Source organism: Neovison vison, chromosome 12, assembly GCF_020171115.1.
Source record: "Neovison vison isolate M4711 chromosome 12, ASM_NN_V1, whole genome shotgun sequence".
Classification (NCBI taxonomy): domain Eukaryota; kingdom Metazoa; phylum Chordata; class Mammalia; order Carnivora; family Mustelidae; genus Neogale; species Neogale vison.
Genome location: NC_058102.1, coordinates 25,631,751 through 25,648,854, shown reverse-complemented (window position 1 = coordinate 25,648,854; position 17,104 = coordinate 25,631,751). Strand labels below are relative to the sequence as shown.

General features: G+C 36.5%; 1 protein-coding gene across 2 annotated transcripts in view; it reads right to left on the bottom strand.

The window, feature by feature from the left end:
- Nucleotides 1–1,255: 1,255 nt before the first annotated feature.
- NR2C1 (nuclear receptor subfamily 2 group C member 1) overlaps nt 1,256–17,104 on the bottom strand; it is a 33,792-nt gene continuing 17,943 nt past the window's right edge. Inside the window, exons 9-13 of one of the 2 annotated variants that reach the window (XM_044226664.1) lie at nt 14,370–14,491; nt 7,653–7,792; nt 6,152–6,289; nt 3,486–3,591; nt 1,256–1,769 (exon numbers count right to left, since the gene is read on the bottom strand). In XM_044226664.1, the coding sequence (XP_044082599.1) occupies nt 1,595–1,769; nt 3,486–3,591; nt 6,152–6,289; nt 7,653–7,792; nt 14,370–14,491 (681 nt within the window). In that variant the 3' untranslated portion in view covers nt 1,256–1,594. The remainder of the gene's footprint in view (nt 1,770–3,485; nt 3,592–6,151; nt 6,290–7,652; nt 7,793–14,369; nt 14,492–17,104) is intronic. The other variant, XM_044226665.1, reaches the window with a different exon arrangement.

The window sequence follows — 17,104 nt, the reverse complement described above, 5'->3', positions numbered from 1 at the left end:
AATTAACCATTAGTACATTATTTTAAAGAATTATTTTCCTGAATCCTTGGCTTATTTCATTGGGTTTATAAAGATATAAACCTACTGATTTTTCCATTTTAATTATTTTGTAAAATGTAGTTTTTTCCAGTTGATAGTTATAAATAAACCTGTTGAAAAAAATCACATTTTCAATAGGGAAAAAGTTTCCCTTAATAAGTTGGTAAAGACTCTAAGTTGGTACTTTAAACTTCTGATTTACTATTAAAGTAGCAATTAGTAAAATCCACACCCTACCCTAAATTAAGCTTTTCTAATGCAAAAATCTTTATAAAAAGTGTACTCTGAGTGCAATAAAATCTCCAATTTTTTTTTAAAACAACACACAGACATACCAAAATAATTCATCATGACAATCAGAGCAAAGAAAGATTTAACAGTCTCAGGTTTGCTAAGGAAAACATTATTGTGGAAGGCATCCAAGGAGTCTAAAATGGTTCTGCTGTGGAAACAAGGCTGCAGGCTGATGTATACTACTGTTAAAACACCTCTTCCCCCTTACAGTGAGACATCAGTGCATATTCCTTTACATATTAAAAAAAAAACTTTAAATTTTAAAAATTATCAATTTGCTTTAAAATGATTGTTTAACTCACCTTGAAAACACAGACTGGCTATGATAAATCCATTATTTAACAAATTGCTTATTTCCAACGACCTCAAAGAAAAGGGCTAAAACTCATTGAAGGGTCAGGAAGTTCTAATGCAGATCAGAAAAGAGGGAGAGAAGTCCAAAGCTTTTTGTGGAATGGAAGAGCAACAATATGTATTTTAAAATACTGAAACATTATGGGCTCAGGCTCTACAACTTTTAAAACACAGCAGTAAACCAAAATTATTAAAACATGAACCCTATCTCATTCTCAAAAACAATCTTCTGCTACATACATAAATAAAAAGTGCTTGTAACTAATAATATACAACACTAAAAATAAGTCTTGAAATCACACAGGCTTATGTCTCATTGCCAGCAATGAGAGTGGTATATGCTAAAGGTGCCATAGTATTTACAAAAGGCAAAAAATATATATATGTTTTCAATTATTATTTCCTATGGTTTTAATGTTATCATTATACCATTGAGCATAAAATAATCTTTTACATGGTAATTAAAACAGATTATATTATGGAAGAAATGCCGGGAAATCCTCCTTAAGGATTTCTGAAGATTAAGTGTCTGTACTAGTTCATAATGAAAAACATGAATAGAACACAATTCCGGAAAAAAAAAGACCAATTTATTTGTTTTATAAGATAAAATATAACGAGTGATCTTAGTTTAGATGCCAAGAAGTGATAGCTTAGGGTGTCATCCTAACCAAGAATAAATTCATAGTATTTCTTATTCACTTAAATAAGACAGGAAGGGAAATTCTAATTCCTGTCACCTGCCCAGTCACATCAAAAATTCTTAAGAAGTTAAAATAAAAACACTTTGGGTTTTTGGTTACTCTTTAAAATCAAAATTTCCCAATACCCTGGAAGCAATGAGTTCAATTTGGTGTCTTCTTGTGTTCTGGGAAACAACAGTAAGTTTATACTAATGACACAGTCTTCAAATGCTGTGACCGATGATCTGTGAGTTATAATCTGCAGGCTCCATTTTTAAAATATGTGGGATGACACTGTCAATTCGTACATTGCCAATGAGACCTTTGAAAAACAATTCTTCAGTGATGGTAGCATTCATCAGTCTCAAAGCAGGCAATCTGAGTAGTAGTCTAGACAACCTAAAAAGGGGAAGGAAAAACAAGGGTGTAAATCCAAAAGAGATTTAGTGGAAAAATAGGAGTAATTTCTGCATGTATATTGGTTGTGGTCTACTTTAATAAAGATCTAATTTTCAGAAGTTACTAAAAAACTCAAGTACTCTTAAGCCTTAGAGGATACAACAATCATCTGGAAATAAATGGAGCCTGGCAGACTTCATAGGAAAGCTTTGCTCTTAACTGCTACACTGTGTTGTCTCCACTTGGCCGTATGGACCATGAAACCACTAAGTTATTTATTTATTTTTAAAAAAGATTTATTTATTTTAGAGAGAGCGCATGTGCACACAAGTGCAGGTTGGGGGCGGAGAGGGGGAAAGAGAGAGAGAGAGAATCTCAAGACTCCCCACTGAGCTTGGAGCCCAACAAAGACCCATCCCACTACCCTGAGGATCACGATCTGAGCTGAAATCAAGAGTTGGACGCTCAACCAACTGAGCCACTCTGGCACCCCACCATGGAACTAAGTTACTGAAACACATATCAAATTTACATTTAAGAATGGCTTAGAGATTTAGTTGAGGTTTTAGGAGCAGCAATGTTTTGTGTTATTAGTACACAGGGGGCTCAATCGTGATCAAAGAACAAATGGAAATGGTCAAACAGGCAATAGTTATTACCGGGAAGAGAGGAACAGAATATAGAATCAGGAAACACTGGGTTTAAATCTTGACTCAACTACCCCTCTACCTATGTGAATGCATGTTAGCCACTTACTCCTTGTCTCTCTGTTGTGGTAAAGATTAATGAAACGATTCCTGCCAGTTTCTGTACTACTGAGGATCTTAAAGGCAAAACCATACCCTTCATAAGGTATACGTTGAAAACTGCCATCCAAAGATAATTTATTATTTTTAAATAAATCAGAACGTAAGAAACTGGGAGAGCTTCAGAGATCAATCAAAGTACCTGGAACCTACTGGAACAGAGGTCAGCCAACAGCTATATGCCAAGAAGGAGGAAAAATTTAAATAGTATATTTGTTTGTACAATGAGGTATAAAACATTTTTTGAAACTTTAAAACACTGAGAACAATCATAACAAAATAAACAATAACAACAAAAAACAACTTTCTGAAAAGCTTGGTGTCTGTATCCCTCTTGTATTCTAAGGCCTTGTATCCTAACACTTGTGACCAACTGAAAACAGGATTAAGTCACCTTTTTTTAAAAAAAAGATTTATTTATTTATTTGACACAAGCAGGCAGAGAGGCAGGCAAAGAGAGAGGAAGGAAAGCAGGCTCCCTGCTGAGCAGAGAGCCCAATGCGGGGCTCGATCCCAAGACTCTGGGATCATGACCTGAGCCGTAAGCAGAGGCTTTAACCCACTGAGCCACCGAGGTGCCTCCAACCTTTTTTTTAAAAAAGATTTTATTTATTTATTTGACAGACACAAATCACAAGTAGGCAGAGAGGCAGGCAGAGAGAGAGGGAAAAGCAGGCTCGCCGCTGAGCAGAGAGCCAGATGCGGGGCTCAATCCCAGGACCCTAGGATCATGACCTGAGCTGAAGGCAGAGACTTTAACCCACTGAGCCACCCAGGCGCCCCAGGATTAGCTATTTCAAAGGTCCAGGCTGACTAAAACACTGATTTACTCTTGGAATGGGAAATAATGAAATGATTTACAAAATCTTTTAAGATGGATTTAATTAAGCAGTATTTAACTTTTAGATACCTGTAGGTGTCATCTGGATATGTTTTGGTTATATAATCTTGGAATTCCACATATGCCTTTTCTTGAAATTTCTCAATTTGTTCCATATTTTCTAGGCCTGGATGATCTGAAACATTAAAGAATATATTGTTACCCTAGTTCCGAATGCTCATTTAATAAGGCAGAGAGACATGAGATAGAAGGGGGTGGAAAGAACAACTCAGTCAAAGAGGAAAAAAGCGCTATCCTATGCGTGGTTCTCTCACTCGACAAGTACATTTAGTAACCCACCTACTAAATGCCAGACACTGTACTTTAAACCCTTTTTAAAAAATTATTTTTTTATTTTTTAAAAGATTTTATTTATTTGGGGGTGCCTGGGTGGCTCAGTGGGTTGGGGCCTCTGCCTTCGGCTCAGGGCATGATCCCAGAGTCCTGGGATCGAGCCCCGAGTTGGGCTCTCTGCTCAGCGGGGAGCCTTCTTCCCCCACCTCTCTCTGCCTACCTGTGATCTCTCTGTCTCTCTGTTAAATAAAGTCTTTAAAAAAAAAAAAAAAAGATTTTATTTATTTGAGAGGGAAAGAGAGATAGAAGTGTATGAGTGGGGAAAAGGGCAGAGGGAGAAACAAACTCCCAGCTGAGCAGGGAGCCCGATATAGGGCTCTATCCCAGGACCCCGGGATCATGACGTGAGCTGAGCTGAAGGCAGACACTTAACTGACTAAGCCACCCAAGGGCCCATGTACTTTAACCCTTGTAACTATTCTGTCTCATATACATATTCTAAAATGTCAGTAAATGAGATATTTTGTTTCTACTAAAATAAATACTCTTCTCTTTTCCAAAAGTCATGGAAGGGAGTTTGATCATTTGGCTTCTTCAACAGGAACAAAAAATAAAATGACTTAGCTTAGTTAAAAAAGCATTTTTAATCCTGTGAAAATTTTGCAGATTATATTCTACACTATTTTTTTCATTAAGAACCTCCCCATCACTGTTAGGCAAAAAGATACTTCCACAATTATCAAAGAATAGACAGTATCACTACCAGAAAAACTGTTCACATAAACATGAAATAATCTATATAAACATTTTAATAGTCACTATAAAATTTCACAAAAATAAGGGGCGCCTGGGTGGCTCAGTGGGTTAAAGCCTCTGGCTTCGGCTCAGGTCATGATCCCAGGGTCCTGGGATCGAGCCCTGCATCTGGCTCTCTGCTCAGTGGGAAGCCTGCTTCCTCCTCTCTCTCTCTGTCTGCCTCTCTGCCTAATTGTGATCTGTCTGTCAAATAAATAGATAAAATCTTAAAAAAAAAAAATTTCATAAAAATGGGACTATTAAGAGGACTTCAATAAAATTATGCCTAGCTTAGGCAATATTAAAAACATGGAAAAAAAAACAAAACAAAACATGGAAAGCTCTGCTCTAAAGAGAATAAAAATAAAAAGAAAATATTGGGACTATTTAATAAAATAAAATTACATTAAATCACATCTATATTCTTTCAATTTTAAGAAAATGAAGATGACAAATTGGTTGTGATTAAAATGGAAATACATGTTATTAACTTATATGAAACATCGTAAGAAACAGAAAAAAAAAAGGTTTAACTGTCATATTAGTATCACCAAGTTTAAGAAGCAGCTCTCCTCAAATAATTTTACTATGATGCACAGGAATAGAAATACATATCAAAATAAAAAATACAGGCTCTAAAAGAACAGTCGATTTTTCTTACTCATAAATTGATCACTAAGCTTACTTGTCATTTTACTGTATGTGAAAGCTAGAAACTGGCAGGAAAATAAGAGACATTTTTCTATTTGTTGATAACTCTAATAAGATGTTTAGAAGTTTAACCCATTAACAAACCAATACTCACCTTTCATTTGCCTTTTAATGATGCCTACCAAAATATGCCTAAGGATTCAAATGTGAACATAATTTTGTCATTTCAATTTCTTCAACTTTCCTTTTCATATTTAGATCAATGTCTAATATCCATAAATTTCACTGATATAAAGTGTATAATTCAATAGTTTTTCATAGATTCACAGCTGTGCAACCATCACTACAACTGAATTTTAGAACACTTTGTCACCCCAAGAGAAACTGCATCCACTGGCAGTCACTTCCCATGCTCCCCCTCCTTAGTCCCTGGTAGCCACTAACCTAGTTTATGTTTCCACAGATTTGCCTATTCCAGACATGTCATATAAATGGAATCATATAAAATGTGGCCTTTTGAGGGAGGCCTGGGTGGCTCAGTGGGTGAAAGCCTCTGCCTTCGGCTCAGGTCATGATCCCGGGGTCCTAAGATCCAGCCCCGCATCAGGCTCTCTGCTCAGCAGGGAGCCTGCTTCCTCCTCTCTTTCTGCCTGCTTCTCTGCCTACTTGTGATCTCTGTCAAATACATAAAACAAAAACAAAAACAAAAACAATGTGGTCTTTTGTGACTGGCTTCTTTCACTTAGGATACTGTTTTCACCATGGTGTAGCATGTACCAGAATTTCATGCCTTTTTATGCCTGATACTCCACTGTGTATAGCTATTACACTTGGTTTACTCATTTGCTGATGGACACTTGGGTTGTTTCCACTTTCAGTGCATCATTTCACATTCCCACCAGCAATGTATGAGATGCCCCATCACTGTTTTGAATAAGAAGGAAATGTTTCCATACCTGGACTGAAGAGGACTATTGCCTTCAGGTAGGCATATTCATAGCCATCAATGCAGAGTTTAACCATGCTGTTACAGAACTCCTGTAGTTTAAAGATGTGCTCCATCAACAATTTTCTTCTTTCTGTTGACATTTTATCTTTAATTAAAAACAAACAAATGAAAGCTTCTAGTTTTTGGCTAAAATGTATGACTATGTTTATCTAATATATTTCCTTCTAATTTCTAGCTTTGAATAAAACCAATCTGTAAATGTTTAAAATTCATTATCTCCACATGTAAAGATGAAACCTGTGATATTCAGACACTGCTCAATTCAAGAAAAAAATAAGCTGATAGAAAAAAAAAAAAACCAAATAAAAACCCCAATAAATTATGTGTTTCAAGATACATCCTTGAGAAGATAAGCTGTAAAGATAACCTCCTAAAAAACTGGCCTACAAAAGACTCAAATTTTGGTTAACAAGATTCTATTTAAGCTTGTAACTGGTTGAAAAAAATGAGCAAAAGCACGTAGATTTTTTAAACTTACCAACACTACTAAAATAAAAATATTGAGCAAAAAACCACCACCAAGACCAAACAAAAGTTGAATATAATAAAGTTGTATGATAACTTTTAAAATCTATTGTGTTATGTTTAAAACACATCTGATTCGTCAACCACAGCTTTAGTGAAGTAGGCTATATATAACCCATTACAAATTCATGAGAAATGAATCAAGACCAGGAGCCCATAAATAAGATGGAATGTAGTTCTACCTTCTAGCAGATCTACTGTTGATAACATTTTAAGGTGATTTTTCTGCCCTCAAACAGCAAGTGGAAGAAAATGATTTTTAAAATAATGTAAAACAACATGAAATGGGACATGCTAAGGAAATAAAACATGATTCCCAATTTGTAAATTATTCCTAAACTGAAAAAGCAGTTCTCCCATGCTCATGGATAGGCACAAGCCAAATTAAAATTAAACACTTAAAAATTAATAACTGCCTGTCCTCAATTAAAGCTGTAATCACCATGGCATCAAGAAAAGGAAAAAGCGTAAAGATTGCTCTATTTAGTGAAAAAATATATCCCAATGAACTGATTAAAAAAAAGAAAAATCAGCCTATGTTAGGATTCATAGGACTATAGTGAAAAAAAGGCAGTATAAAAATTGGTGGGAAGTATACATTTAAAAATATCTGATTGCCTCTATGTAAGCTAACCCTGGATTCTTTGGTATTTATGTCCAAATATGCAAACATTCACAGGGCCTAGTGAGAAGCAGCCTCTCACACTTAAAATATAATTGTTTCAATTTTGTTATACCCTCACTTGAAAATATTTTGGGGTGATTAATGGGTATATTCATCAAAATGTAAAAATTAACTCTCGTAAAAAGGCTGTTGGTATCTAAAACATTAATCAGCTATCTGACTTTAATGACAACATAGTTTATAAAACTCACGTCCCCTCTTATATCCTAGAAAAGGAAATAAGTAAGATGCTCCTTACCCTGCTGCAGGCTACTGTGAAGACAATTGACAAATGTTGCTAATATAGTTGCCACATTCATCACTTGCCAACACTGGGCAAGACCAAGAGTAAAAAGTTCATTCCAATAAGCTTTCACCAATGATATGCTATTTTCTTGCCTATTAAAATGAAACACAATAAACACATATCAGATATAAACATGTATTTTATAAACTTTACAACTTTAAAAAAAAAGATATTTATTTATTTTAGAGAGAGAGTGAGTGAGCACGAGCAGAGGAGAAGGGCAAACAGAGAGGGAGGAGTAGACTTCCTACTGAGCAGGGAGCTGGACTCAGGGCTGGATCCCAGGAGCTTGAGATTATGACCTGAGCCAAAGGCAGAGGCTTAACAAACTGAGTCACCCAGGTGTCCCAAAATGGTGTATTTTTTAAGCACATTTCAGATGGGATATCTATAAATGAGATACTGAGGATTTTGCTAGGAGTAATGAAAATAAGAAAGGTCCCTTCCTGAACTTCTGAATAAGAAATCTCGAGCATGAGAGTAGGAAAAATATTAGAAGTCAGACAGGGTTTTACAAACTAGATCATCCACTGATTATCCATTTAAAATCTAGCTAATAGGGACGCCTGGGTGGCTCAGTTGGTTAAGCAGCTGCCTTCAGCTCAGGTCATGATCCCAATGTCCTGGGATCGAGTCCCACATCAGGCTCCTTGCTCTGCAGGGAGCTTGCTTCTCCCTCTGCTTCTCCCTGCCATTCTGTCTGCCTGTGCTCACTCTCTCTCCCTCTTCTCTCTGGCAAATAAATAAAATCTTTAAAAAAAAATAAAAATAAAAAAAAAATAAAATCTAGCTAATATGCTTCCCATGTCTCAGCTGCTTAGCTATATAAAACGAAGAGAAACTATACGTCCTACACCCTGCTCCAAGTTATTATGAGATGTGAATATAAGAATTATGTGAACAAGGGATGACACCAAGTATATGCCAGGCACTATTCATAGCACTGGGGAAATAGCAATAAACAGGATGGATTAAGTCTGCCTCCATGAAACAGAAGGTGAACATAAAAAATACCATTTCAAATATTTTATACACTATATATACACTAGATTACTTTCAAGTAATAAAAATTCTACATTACTATAAAGGAGGATGATGCATTAAAAAATGGGGGGGGCAAGTGATCAGGTAAGGTAAAGCTAAAGAAGGCCTGAGGGGCTGACATCTGAGTAGAGAAAGATGGGAAAGAACTTAAAAAACAAAAATATCTAGGGTATTGCCAATTTCCTATGGCAATCAAAATCTATGAAAGTGAAGTTTAAATGAAAAGAAATCCAATATTATCTAATCTCCATATTTAAAAAATGTAAAATTTACATCCTAAAAGAGATCAAGGTAGTATTTTCATGCATCGGAAAAGACAGTGAAAATCCAGCTTTGAGGAGGGTGTGAGAAAATAAGCATTCAGTCTCATGCAAGCATTGCTGAGGTGTTAACTGGCTTAACATCTTTTTGGAGGACAATTTAAGAGTATCCATCTATCAAAAAACTAGAACATACACCCTCTGAGACTTAGCCATTCCACTTGTAAGAACCTATTTTAAAGAAATACAGAAAGTAGGCAAATTATATATACAATGCTACAGTGCTTATTGTAGCACTAGATAGAATAACAAAGAAAATTAGCAAAAACTCAAATGTCTACTTATAAAGGAAGAGTAAATCAATAAGAGATCCTGTAAAAGGGAATACTAGGCAACCATTAGGAAGAGAGCAAATTTACATGTGCTGGCATAAGGACTATAAAAGTATAATAGAAAGTATAAGTATAAAAGAGTATAAGTATATAAGTCTACTACAGAAGTATATACTTCTAAGTATAAAAGAAAGGCAAAGAATAGGATATGCAAGTGTATAATGGATTATTAAAATATGGCACTGAAAAGGTCTGGTAGGACATCAAACTGTTAATTAGTGGGGTTAGTTCCTCTGGAGAATGAAGTTACACTTTATATGTTTATACTTCAGTGTTACTTTAAAATTTTATAAACAGGAAGAAAATGTTAAAAGCAAACGTGATGGGAAAGTTCACAGTAATTCAGTTTTCACCTTAACCTCGGATTCTTAAGTTTTATGTTTTTTAATATTATTTATTTATTTATTTGACAGAGATAGATCACAAATAGGCAGAGAGGCAGGCAGAGAGAGAGAGGAGGAAGCAGGCTCCCCGCTGAGCAGGGAGCCCGATGCAGGACTCGATCCCAGGACCCCGAGATCATGACCTGAGCCGAAGGCAGCGGCTTAACCCACTGAGCCACCCAGGCGCCCCTCGGATTCTTAAGTTTTAAAGAGGAAACAGCTAACCAAGGTAATTAGTGAATAGGACAGGAAAATGAACAGAGCCAACTGACAAAAAAATGAAAGCTCTTTCTGGCCTGTGTTACACCTAGCAGGAAGAAAGTACTTTGACACTGTTGTGGGAGACTCAGAGAAAAGTTCAAGGAGTAACTGTGCAGAGGATGAGGGACACCAAAATTGCTGAGTACCCTAAAGGAAAAATGATGAAAAGTGGCAACTGAGGAATAAGCCACCAGATTGTTTTGTTTCCAAAGGAAAAGTGGAAGAACTAAATATGAAGATTAATTACAGAAAGAGATCTATATTTACATCTTCATCTAAAACAAAACCCCAAATATCCTTGGAGTATAGCTAGTGAGGCTGTTCAAATGTTTTTAAGAAGTTCATTACAAAAGGAGAACAGCAAGTTCTTTTTAAAGAGGAGCAAGTTCTTTTTAAAGAGAAGGTTCCCAAGGGAAAGAAGGAAAATGAGCACTGAGAGCCAATCTAGTTCACAGAGGCACTGGATTAGATCATTTATGCTCATTATCTCAGCTAAGCAGCTGCGTCAGCAAGAAAGCATTTCTGCTCTTAATTTATAGATGTAGAAATAGAGCCTAGTTAAGTAGCAAAGCTAGCAGATGAATAAATCTAGAATTTGAACCCAGGTGTTAAAAATCGATGCCTTTGTATAAATCATTACAATTTTAGCAAGTAAAACGCTAAAGTCAAATTTCTCAGGAGAGACGCCCCTTCATAGCTAATATTTTGTGATGAGAAGGGCATGTTTGACATTAACTTTTTCCTGTTAAAATCAAGTAATTATTGTAATCACATTATACTACCTATTTTCTAATAGGTAGATTAGATTTTATTTTTTTGAAGACTTTATTTATTTATTTGACGGACAGAGTTCAAAAGTAGGCAGAGAGAGAGAGAGAGAGAGAGAGAGAGAGAGAGAGAGAGACAGGAAGGGAAGCAGGCTCCCTGCTGAGCAGAGAGCCCAATGCAAAGCGGGGCTCGATCCCAGGACCCTGAGATCACGACCTGAGCTGAAGGCAGAGGCTTAACCCAATGAGCCACCCAGGCACCCCTAAATATCCTTCCTTTGAAAAGCAAAAAGAGCTGGATGGGGTAAAGTATCAGTCAGGTACACTAAAAGCAATGGCACTGTAATTAATAGAGACATTAAATTGCGTAACAGTAAATATGTCAACTTCTTTTACAAATAGGCATAGGTATTTTTCTCTATTCTTCTATATTGTTAAGTTCATTAAAATATGTACATAGTACTCATAATTAGAGATCAGATCATTGTTTATACTCTTTATTTTGATAAAGTAGTATGACTTTTGAAGTCATTTACATGTGGGGATAACCTATTTGTCTTCTACACAAATAAACTCAAGGCATTATATTTTACTAGCAGCATGTATTTGAAAAGAAGGGATGGTCCTTAGGGAAAAGTAGTCAATGATACAGCAATAAAGCTGGTTTTATTTTTATTTTTTTAATTTTCAAAAAAGATTTTATTTATTTATTTGACAGAAAGAGAGAGAGCACACAAGCAGGGGGAGCAGTAGAGGGAGAGGGAGAAGGCTCCTCGCCAAGCATGGAGCCCTGCGTAGGGCTCAATCATAGGACTCTGGGATCATGACCTGAGCCTAAGGCAGACACTTAACCAGCTGAGCCACTCAGGCACCCCCATTTTAATTAAAAAAAAAAAAAAAAAAAAAAAAAACCAAAACATTTTATTTATTTATTTATTTTGAAAGACAGCACAAGCAGGGGGAATGGTAGGCAGAGGGAGGGGAGAAGCAGGCTCCCCAAAGAGCAGGGGGGGCCCGACGTGGGTCTCGATTCCAGGACCCTGGGATCATGACTCGAGCCGAAGGCAGTCGCCAAACCAACTGAGCCACCCAGGCACCCAATAAAGTGGTTTTGTTTTACTTTATTTTTTAAAAGATTATTTATTTATTTATATGACAGAGAGATCACAAGTAGCCACAGAGGCAGAGAGAAGAGGGAAAAGCAGGCTCCCTGCTGAGCAGAAAGCTCAATGTGGGGCTTGATCCCAGGACCCTGAGACCATGACCTGAGCTGAAGGCAGAGGCTTAACTCACTGAGCCATAGAGATGCCGCAATAAAGCTGTTTTAAACCCACATTTATAATAAACATTACTTCATTTCAGTGGGATTTTAAAAGATTCAACTTTCAGGCTTAGAATTTATGGAAGGTCTCTTAAAATATTTAAAAACTAAAGTCTCCTGTAGCAAATAGTGGTGGTTTGGAACTTTGGGTTATATAATGAGAATCCAGGTAGAGAGGACTGCTGACAAATCATACCAAGTGGCCGTAACTGAACCTACTACTGTGTAATCACCTAAATCATGCAGGTAGAAGTGAAAAACAACTGAATTCCTGTATGTTTTAAAACTACAAATCTTAAACAGAAAAGTAATATCCTTATAAAACATAGAGGACTGTGCAAGACAAACAGTATTAACCACCCACTGTTCCATCGGTTCTTGAAACTACTGTTCTCCATTCAGTAATTAATCAAAACAAACTCGACTTTTAGTACTAAAATGATTAATGTTGCTTATTTGTTTCTCCCTGCAATATTAGGGCTTTGTTCCCAAGTTTCGTGTCTACGGATAAAAATGCAACCAATGTCAGTTTCTAGGAGACTCAGAATAGCTTTTATTACCACACAGAATTTCCCATCATCAGTACTTAGTCTTCTTCCATGTGATTAACTCAAACTACAATCTAGATGGGGACGGTAAGTAAGAGTTTATGTAGCGATTAATGGCCTCACATGCTATACCAATGGTTAATTCTGATTGTAAAGAATCCTGTGGCTGTTGTATTAAAACCAATTTCAATTTCAAAATCAGAGGGAAATGTGGCTGCCACTGTAAGACTGTATTCTAATTGGAAATCTCAGGTTTTATTTTTGGTTTAACATCTGGAGAATGTTTCCACAGGATAATCATACTTAATTTAACAGAAGTACTTAAGATCAATAGTATTATATAAATTAAAGGAGTTCAAAGTACTCCCTAAAAAATCGTTCCTTTTGTTTTTTTTAATATAATAGTTGATAGCCTATTATAAAAAGTATCACCAGGTTACTTTTCAACACAAAGTACTTCAGTTACAAGCTTAGGGAACTAACTAAACTTAATCCTTTAAAATAAACTGCTAATATGTAAATTTGTCATATTTTAATTCTTTGTTAAAAGCAGCAGACTGGAGGCATTCTGAAAACTAAATGTTATTTTGAGAGAAAGGGCTAACAGTAGTTCTAAAGGTTAACCATTCCATATTAGGCTTTCAATCTATGTAACTATATTACTTAAGTATGTGATTTAATGCATGGTATACCCAACACTAAATTATAGTGGGGTTCTACATGTGCTTTTTTTTTTAAAAGGAAGCTCCATGCCCGTGCAAGCTCCATGCCCGTGCAGAGCCCAATGTGGGGCTTGAACTCATGACCCTGAACATCAAGACCTGAGCTGAGATCAAGAGCCTGATGATTAACCAACTGGGCCACCCAGGCACCCCTTTGTATGCTTTTTAAAGTCATGACGGAGATATTTCTTAGTCATATTAACTACTCTGTAAGAATAAAGGATGGACACTTATCATTCCTATTTGGCAAATGGGAGAACAGAAGTATAGGATATGAAGGCACATTATTTATGAAATCATATTGGTGAGTACGGCCCTGTAACTAGGAAAATACTTTTCTAATTATGGGTTTAACCTTTTCCATGGTCTCTCTGTCTCTTCATACCAGTTACTTTAATGCAATCTAAGTAAATTTGGCAAACTGTAGGTTATGCAGATATAATACAGATTACTGATGTGGTCCTTAGCGGTACATCCAAATGATCATTGTGGTACTATGGGGTCTACATTATCTTCCCCTTCCCCACTTTTTGTAACCACAGATTGGAAAACAATTATTTCTACTTTGAAACATTCACTGTATGCAAGTTTCAAGTCCTTATGAACATGCCTGAGATGAACACTGGAACAGTGGGGCGGGGAGGGAAACAAGCCCAGGACATACCTACAGCCTCCCTATCTTCAGGTCAAAGACAGCCCATTACAAACACTGGCCATGATTTATCAGTTCCCCTGCTTATTTTCAATTTGAATTATTGACTCAGTCAAATGATGAAATACGGATACTCTTCCTACATAAAAATAATATAAGAAAATACTAACTGCCATAATTTATCATATAAATAACAAACTTAATAATGTTATACCATTTTTTTCCTTTAATGCAAATCCATCCAAAATAAAAGTTCTTGCTTAGTGTACATTTGCGCAATAAAATCACATTCATACTCAAGGACTTCAAAAACACTTACCCTAGAGCCTGGAAGGAAGGAATCGAAAGTGCCCAATGCATCGATAAGAACAGCAGTCTGGAGGCAGACTCCCCAATGTAGTGCACATTCAGGTACTCAGGCATAGGAGAAGGCATGGTGAGCTAGTGTGAACAGGGACTGAGGTAAATCATCTTATGACAGTTCTAAGTGATAATTTCTTTGAAAAAGTTAAATGTAAACATATCAAATATAAGTTTGATATATTCACCCAAAGTCAATCTTGAAATAATCCAAGTGACTGGATATTGCAGCTATAAATAGGATTTAGAATGAGTAGACCATAGTTGCTAACAAAGCAATATTCAGACAAGCAGAAGCTCACTTAATAAATATCAGTTATGGTATACTTTGGTCGTGTTTTTAGAAGTTAGTTCTGTCTTGGTCTAACAATGTGCTTATTTTCCTTTCTTCTCTTCCTTCGTCAATAATGGTATATAACAAGTTCAGTGTATAGAGCAATCCTGTATGTTAAATGTTCCTTTCACACAGGCTCTTGGGAATAACAAATTCAAATCTTACAGGGTCAGGAGAATAATGAGTGAAGTGGGCTTCCTGGTGCCCTCTGGGAGGTGCATATTCCCAGATAAAGGGCACAGCTATGACACGAATTCCATATACTGAAAACATATGGCAATTTGGACAACGGACCGCCTGCTCTATTTTCCAAAGAGCAGGTTCTGTGTAAAATCTCCCTGTTTAATCTACAGGTAAAACAAAACTTGTCTGGGGCTGTAATATTCATAGGCTGTCAGTCTGTACTGCTGACCTTGGGTAGTTATTTTAAGTGCTTCAAACGGTTGAAAAGAAATATCCCACATCAAAACACTTCTTTTTTTTTTTTTTTTAAAGATTTTATCCATTTATTTGACAGAGATCACAAGTAGGCAGAGAGGCAGCCAGAGAGAAAGAGAGAGAGAGGAAGCAGGCTCCCTGACGTGCAGAGAGCCTGATGTGGGGCTTGATCCCAGGACCCTGGGATCATGACCTGAGCTGAAAGCAGAGGCCTTAACCCACTGAGTCACCCAGGCGCCCCCATCAAAACACTTCTAAAAGCATTTCTGAAAAGCTTGTTAACTGAACTTTCATTGCGATAAATGAAATATAGTTTCATCCATAAGAAACACCACCCTAAATTTCTATCACTAAGGAAAATAATCTATGCTATAGAGTACTTTGTAGGCATTAAAATTGGTGAGATAAACTGAGATGTGATGGCATAGAAAAAATAATACCTTACAGACACCTAAGTGGAAAAACTATGAAACGGTATATAGATGACCCAATTTATGTTAAAGAGAAAGGCACAGTGTGTGTGTGTGTGTTTGTTTTAAAAGAACAGAAGGAGATCTATCACACAGTTCACAGGAGCCACTTCAGGGGGGAGAGTAGGTGGATGTACCCGTATGTATTTTTCTGGAGAAAGGATAGCTTTAATCAGATTCTAAAGGGGGTCTATAATGCCTAACAGATCAAAATGATATACAAGTTCTCTAGAAATGTTAGGTAAAAATGTAAAAAATACTAACTGCCTTTGTTCACTATAAGCCACAAATGGTTTATCTATTTATAAATGGTGCCAACTAATAAAACAACAGAGATATTAATAGTTGAAATACCATGTATGAGAAGAATACATATGTATTTTTAAAGATTTTATTTATTTATTTGAGAAAGAAAAAGACACTGAGCACAAGTGATGTTGAGGGGCAGAAGGAGAATCAGACTCCCCACTGAGCAGACTACCCAGCAGAGGCTGGGACTCAGGACTCCAGAATCATGACCTGAGCCGAAGGCAAAAAGATGTTCAACCTACTGAGCCACCCAGGTGCCCTGAGAATATTTTTTATTTAAAAAAAATTTTTTTTAAGATTTTATTTTTAAGTAATCCTTACACCCAACAGGGGGCTCATACTCACAACCCTAAGAGTCGCACACTCTGGGGCACCTGGGTGGCTCAGTCGTCAAGCGTCTGCCTTCAGCTCAGGTCATGATCCCAGGGTCCTGGGTTTGAGCCCCGCATTGGACTCCTTGATTGGCGGGAAGCCTGCTTCTCCCTCTCCTATCCCCCTACTTGTGTTCCCTCTCTCGCTGTGTCTCTGTCAAATAAACAAAATCTTTAATTAAAAAAAAAAAGAGTCACAGACTCCAATGAGTGAGCCAGCCAGGCACCCTGAGAATAATTTTTAAATGCTTGAGAATGTTTACTGGAGGCAGCAAATTAAAATGCCACTATTTAAAAAGAATTCTTAAGAGAACTATAGGCAAGCAGATATTAAACATCTTAAATATAATTATCAGGATGCAACTGTTTCTTTCCATGTGTAAGTATATGAAAAACAAACTGGGAAAACTATCATACCTTTTCAGAATTGCCCAAGGGGAGTTGAGTGGGAAAAAGCCTGAAAGATCAGGGGAATTACCAGAGATTACTAGTTTTAGGGGGCTGGAGTAAGTAGGATGCAAAACAACAGTTGTTTAAACAAATAGTTTAGTTACTTTTAAGAAGTAAAATAGTTACAGTATTAAAAATTAGACAAAAAGGCTAAAAGATACAGATGTACCTTGACTAGTAGACTAGTGGTGGTAATGCTGAAAACTTTGTGCTTTAATCATAAAATTAAAATCATTTGCAATACATACTAGAGGAACTCATTATATGTTATATTACAAAGAGAAGAAATATCTCATAATTTATCTGTTTTAATACTTAATTT